A 6,591-nucleotide genomic window follows, 5' to 3' on the forward strand; every position below is an offset into this window, starting at 1 on the left:
TTTGTCTGATATTTCTGTTAAAAGATATGACGGTGTAAAGTTTTGAAGCTACAGGAAACGTAAAAGCGTCGCGTATCCTTGTCTTTCGTCGGTGATTCAAACAAACATTCATACATTCATTGAGGTCAATTCAACTATTCATGAAAATCTTGTCAGTTGTATGTTGCTATTCAAAAAGTTAGCATCGTGAAAATCATAGCTATCACTATGTTTGGAATAAGAAGTAAATATGTTATTAGTATTAGATGAATGCCAAAAGAATTATCGGCATGCAGCAGTAATGTTTTTTGAACGTTATGGGATTAAAAAATCGCACGTGTCATTTTTTAATGAAGAAAAACGGCTTCGTGAATATGGTAAATTGCGTACAACTCACAATAAAAAAAATGACATTAAAAAATGACACGTGCGATTTTTTAATCCCATAACTTTCAAAAAACATTACTGCTGCAGGCCGATAATTCTTTTGGCATTCATCTAATACTAATAACACATTCACTTCTATATCAAACATAGTGATAGCTATGATTTTCACGGTGCTAACTTTTTGAATAGCAACATACAACTGACAAGATTTTCATGAATAGTTAAGTTAACCTCAAGGAATGTATGAATGTTTGTTTTCACCGACGTCTGAATCACCGACGAAAGATAAGGATACGCGACGCTTTTACGTTTCCTGTAGCTTCGAAACTTTACACCGTCATATCTTTTAACAGAAAATCGACAAAAAATGTTTGAACAAAATGTACTTTCTTTTTACCGTAGAACCCAACCATCAATTTTTATAGGGGTCGTTTGTAAATTACGAAGTTACCCCCTGCCCCCCTCTTAAGGAGTAACTTAATATTTAGTAGTTAGGAAAAGCCCTCGAACAATAAAACTTCTCATAACAACTTTTTGATTTGACAAAAGTTTCCGAAAATTCAGCTGTTAAGAGTTATAGTGGGCCACCCTGTATATGCATAAAAGCACATATATAGAATAGTATACATAGTCAAAACGCGATTCAACACAAGACTCGTTTTTCCAGAGAGAGACTGACGGAGAAGTTGAAGCAGGAGGAGGAGGAGAGGCTTTGCTCCTGGCGAGCCGTGCGCATTACCTCGCGACGCACGTTCCTCCACGACTTTGACGGAAGCTTTGATCGAGGTTTTGCCAAAACTGCGTCCGCAGGACCCGCTGGATTTTCGCGTTAGTAGTCTCAGTTTGCAGCTTCTCTCGCCGACCAGACGTGCTCGCTCTCGCCGGGCGTCATTGATTGCACCCTTGTCCGCTAATGACATAAACGACGGAATCGCATATTGCAACCCGGCTGATTACGCGCTGACGCCGCGGCACATGATGGACTTCGCGATGTCCTAGCCGAGGACTCGGGCGGCTAGACCTGAACGAGGTCCCACGGACTCGGCAACAAGGGATAGCCCGCTGGTGATTACGTCAAGTGACCGGCTTTTAATTGCATAAATTCACGGACCGTTGAGCTGTCTGCCTGTATCGCGCGATGTTTGGGACAATTATTTTCTCGTTCCTGTTTCCCCTCCCCCTTGCCTCGCTCTCCTTCCTCCCTGCTGCCGGGGCGTCGGGGCGAAATTAACGCGGGCGAAAAGGCAATTAGAGAGACAATGAACTTTTTTTTCGGGCAGTCGTTCGACCGACGCGAAACCAATTGTGTAAACCGAGACGGAATCGTCCTTTGCTCCGCAATTGTGTCGAGTTTACGACGCCGATGCTCGCATGGAGTTTGCACGCCGCAGTGATCAATGCGCGTCCCTGCGAAAGTGGGTGCGGAAAGAAACAGTTATTGTCCCCGCCTTCTCTCCGCGGAAGGTGTACCCTGCGAAATTACGTTACACCGTCACGTTAACGTCTCTGTTTCAATTACGTGCATCGGGCATGCTTCTCGGGAGATTTCTCGTCTCTCCCGTGCGCGCGGGACGGAGACGAATCCCCCGGTGGGGATACGCAGGAAATTTTACATCGCGATTTATATCCGCCGCATCGTTCGCATGCACAAGCGAGCGAATGAAATTTCGAAGGCAATGCGCGATCGCGTCCGGTGCAAAATAATTTCGTCTCGATATCTCACTCTAATCGAAACAGGACAAGTCCGTATTTCATTCGGTTTTTATCTCTCGCGCACGCGTGATAAATACACACGCGACGACTGCAACTGTGCGGCGGTGAAACGTTCGGACTGATGGAAACATTAGGAAAAATTCTACAGCTGACAGCACCCCGAAATCGCGGGCGGTCTCGTTACGATTTTCGACCGGCGCGGCGCGGCGGGCTCGCCGCGCGGAAAGGAACGTTCGGCGCGCGCGTGTGCGCGAATGTGAAAACAACTTTCACACTTCGAATGTCGTTTCCGTGGAAATCGATAGGTTGCTGCTCACGATTAGACGCCGTTCCACTCCGGAGCATCGAACCGCGGGAGGAATAAGAGCATGACCGTTCTCTTGGCTCTCTGTCGATCATATCGAGAGAGAGAGAGAGAGAGAGAGAGAGAGAGAGAGAGAGAGAGAGAGAGAGACCTTCTATCTGTAATTTCGTCATTTCGAGCTTCGCTGCTTTCTTTCGCTCCGCTATTACGGGGAAACGCAAAGGGCAGAGGCAATTTTTTTCACTATCGGCTTCAGCAATCGTTTTAATTCGTTCTCTGTTATTCGCGGGTCGATCCGCTCGGAAATCACCGACGCATTTCGAGCGGTGTTTGAAGACGGTGCCTTCGCAATGTGAATTTAACGCATATTTCGCGTCACACAGCGCGAATATCCGGTCGTTTGCGCGCGAGTCAAACGCGCGAGTACTTTTCGAGTAACATTCGGCGATGTCGGAATTCAAAATTTCGTACGACAAATTCGTTCCACGACAGTTTTGAGGGGAAATCCTGAGTTGCTAATAATCCCAGTTGCCTTTTGACATCGCGATAAAGCTATTTGGCGACGCCAAAGCTCGAAACACTGCGTAACCAACTTTGCAGCCCCTTTGCGAAAGATCATATTGCATTTCCCGACCCGCATCTCTATATTTTTTGTTTTTCATCTCCTGTTTAATCTCATAATTGCACGTGCACCGATCCGAAAGTACACGCGGTTTTAACAGCGGGTGGATAATACTTCGCAACGGACGTTTGTTGCGGCAATCCCTCACGAGCGTATCCGCGCGTTTTCACTTCGGCAAAATATTTTTCTTTTTGCATCGTTTGTTTTTCGCATCGATGTTTGTCTCGCTAAAATTCGCGGCGACTCTCTCTCTCTCTCTCTCTCTCTCTGTCTCACGTTGCAGAGAAATCGTTTCTTAGATGTGTATGTTAGAAACTTTACAGAGGCAATGAGGCAAGGAAGGAAAAACACGAAGAGAGACAAGAAAGAGAGGGAGAAAGGGAGGGGGGAGGCGAGGGAAGGGAAGGAAGGGGAAGATAAAGTCGATGGAGTGAATTCGCGTTGCCTACGACCGCGTTTCCCAACGGGTTCGACAAAATTGATATTTCATGCTCCTGTAGCAACATATGTCTGACCTTCGACCTTCATTATTTAAAAGGCAATCAATTTGGGCGAATGTGCATTCTCTCGCGGTATACGCAGCCGCAGCCGCAGCCGTGAGCCGAGAGAGCCAACGTGCAAACACGCCGGCAACATACGCACCCTCGCGGAGTTACACCGCTCCCCGAAGGAGACGCGTTTACGACTGCACCAACCCTCGTCCCTTTCAATGCCGCGAACGCGAATTCAATGAAGGGAATCGAGCCGCTCGCGCGCCTTCCACGACAATTCACTGCCGCGACAATGAGCCGCGGCTTCAAAAGTCAAACGGTCTCACGTCCTTCGCTGCGCCTCCTCCTCGCAGACACGACGTCGTCCATAAATAAATAGACGGTGCAGGCGGTGCGGACGGAGAGAGAGCTTGTCATACAAAAAGTATACACGATATCCAAGCGGCCCCCGCTTTTTGCATCGAAAATCTACGGGACGATGAACCGGACTGTCGGGGCTGCCTGCCTGCCTGCCTGCCTAAAAGTTTCATCGTCGCGTCGGTTCGATCGATCCTTCGTCGCAGTGACGCGCATCAGTCTTCGCCGGCTAATATAATGTCTGTCTCACGCCGGCGGATTATGACGGTATCAATATTTTCGTCGGCGGACGCGCATCTCGCGCTCTCGGTTCGTCGACCCTCGCCTTTGGCGCTCCTCGTCCGGCGCTGATTGATCCGCGATGCGCGTGCGATTACGGAAGAAACGCACGCGCAGCGAGATCGCGTACACACGTATACACTTAGAAAGTGTTGCTGCGCGAACGTGGGCATTAGGCCCCTCCCCCCCCCGGCATGCTCACGGCTCGTCGGTCCCTAAATTCCCGCAATTGCATACTTTCTATTATTAGCCACGTGCGCGCGCGTGCCGCGCGATAAAAGCGCGCCTCACCGACGTGTCTTTCAGGCGTCAGATAATGTCACCCATTTCTATGCGGCCCGCGCGCTAACAAATCGGGATTCTAACGTTGTTTGGAAGATATCGAGCGAGCCTCGAGATTGCCAGGCAATAGACGCCGAGATAACGCGACAACAAGCTAGTGTATCTTTAAACGCTCTGGCGGAAGAATGCTTGCGCACGATTCAACCTACAAGGGGGAATTAATAACGAGACGGAACACGAGCGAGACGTGTAACGTGGCATTATCATGTAACGTTCGCACAATCGGCCCATGTCGGCGAGCAGCGAGAGCGACAGACGTCGTTTGCGGACTTTCGCGGATTGCATCATCGCGGACACTCTTCGCGGCACGGACGGCGCGCGTAAAACGCGTGTGTCGGGAAAAGGCGACAGGAGGAAGCTTGTCTCACGTCTTTCCGACCCCGAGCCCGAGTGTGTTTGCGCGTGCGTAACACGCGCGAGGAGACGCGAGCAAATTTGAGAAATTGCTCACGGGCTTTCGGTTTCTCCGGCTCGAGTAACGAAGCTCGCCTTGAAACTCCGGCTTAAACTCGCTCCGATCATAATGAAGTAACACAACCGATGCGTCCATTAAAAAGTTCCTCCGCGACTCCGCGAGGCATCGCGAGGAAAATTGAATAAAACGCGCCCGGACGCGGCCCGGGAGAAACGTATCGTGCTCGATCAACGTTGCGTCGCGAGCGCGCGACTTAACGACGAGGAAACAACGGGGGAAACTCAATTTAATGTAATTAAACGTAATTTGCCAGTAACATCTCTCGCGGTGGTCCTCGCGGTGTTATATCGCTTATGCCGCCGCGCATAAATTATATATCGCCAGGCCGCGCGCGTTGCGTTGCGCAGTCGTATAAAATAGCCAAGTGACGTTTAGCCACAATCGGCTATTGTTACCAATTTATTAACAACGGCAAACCTCACGCGCTATTGACGTTGGCGCATGTGCCGCGCCAATGGCCGCGACAATGGCGCGCGCGCGCCGGTCGGTGGCCGCACGAAAAGAAAGAGTGGTCGTTAATAGTAGCCAATTATCAAATGTCAATGATAACGGGGAATATCTCGTAGCTAAAGTGCAACGCCTGGCGGAATTATGCATCGTGCCGCACGTATAAATATGGGGTAACGCGTTCGCGATCGCGTTACCCCTGAGAATCGCGCGACCTCCGCGCGACCTCCGCGCGCTTTGCAAGCGTCGATCGAAGTTCGTCATTTCCGTCACCCGGCCGCTCGATCTCGCGCATTAAATAGTGCTTACAGCGTGACTGTATCAGCCGCGCGTTTATAACCGCTGCATTGTCGCGCTAATCACGGCCGCAGCCATGCCGGTTAATACAAATGAAACAACAGCGGCAGGTTTCTGCGCGCGATATCCGGAGGATTGAAACGAGGTGCGAAGGTGAAGCGAGGGCCGCGCGTGGGTTTTGCAGTTGGCGCGACTTTTGCGTCTTTTGCAAAAAAAACAAAAGAAGGGACTCCGCCGCGGAAATCAGGGCCAAGTGAGACGGACGACGTTGAGAGTGGAAGCGGATCCCGCAACGTCGGGCTCGATGGTGCACGAGCTATTTCTAAGTAAATTACAAGGTTGATCCTTCGTTCGGCGCGAGGAGAAATGTGCGAGTTGGTCGAGTCGAGACACGGCAGCTGATGGAAAAAAAGGTCCGTGCGTAGATCGCAATGGAACGGGGGGGAGGCCAAATAGGGCGCTTCCTCTCGGCGATAACTCCGACCGGTCGAAGTGTCGCGCTCTCGCGTTGTCACGCGAAGTCTATAAATTCGCAGCGAACGAGGCGTATTCGTTCTCGTTGCAGGCCGAGTATTTATTCAGAAAGAATCCCGAGGGAAGAATGTTCGAGCCGGATTACACGGAAACAATGAGCATGCTTCTGGATACCATCAGCCGGCAGCGGAACCATGTCCTGCCGGTGAAAGGACCGGACGTCGACGTGGCGCAATTCACCAGGAGGAGCCAGGACGAATTATCCGCCGCGGGAGAGACGGAAAAAAGCGAGGATGAGCGCAGAGAGACGAGTGCGATCTCGACTGCCGAACAGCCCTTCGAATACAACTGGACTGACGGCTCGGAGAAAGGGGAATTGGATTTCGCCGGGCGAGTAACCGAAGAATTCAGAAACGGAGTTTAA

The 6,591-nt window shown here is 50.4% G+C and overlaps 1 protein-coding gene across 1 annotated transcript; it reads left to right on the top strand.

Annotated features, from left to right (window-relative positions):
- Positions 1–1,092: 1,092 nt before the first annotated feature.
- LOC112590608 (uncharacterized) lies at positions 1,093–6,591 on the top strand (the record flags this gene model as incomplete). The annotated part of the gene is made up of 2 exons (XM_025307633.1): positions 1,093–1,194; positions 6,259–6,591. Coding segments are annotated over 2 exons (435 nt in total), but the record flags the coding sequence as incomplete, so codon positions are not given.

The sequence above is a fragment of the Harpegnathos saltator genome, unplaced genomic scaffold, assembly GCF_003227715.2.
Source record: "Harpegnathos saltator strain DR-91 unplaced genomic scaffold, Hsal_v8.6 scaffold93, whole genome shotgun sequence".
In the NCBI taxonomy this organism is placed as follows: domain Eukaryota; kingdom Metazoa; phylum Arthropoda; class Insecta; order Hymenoptera; family Formicidae; genus Harpegnathos; species Harpegnathos saltator.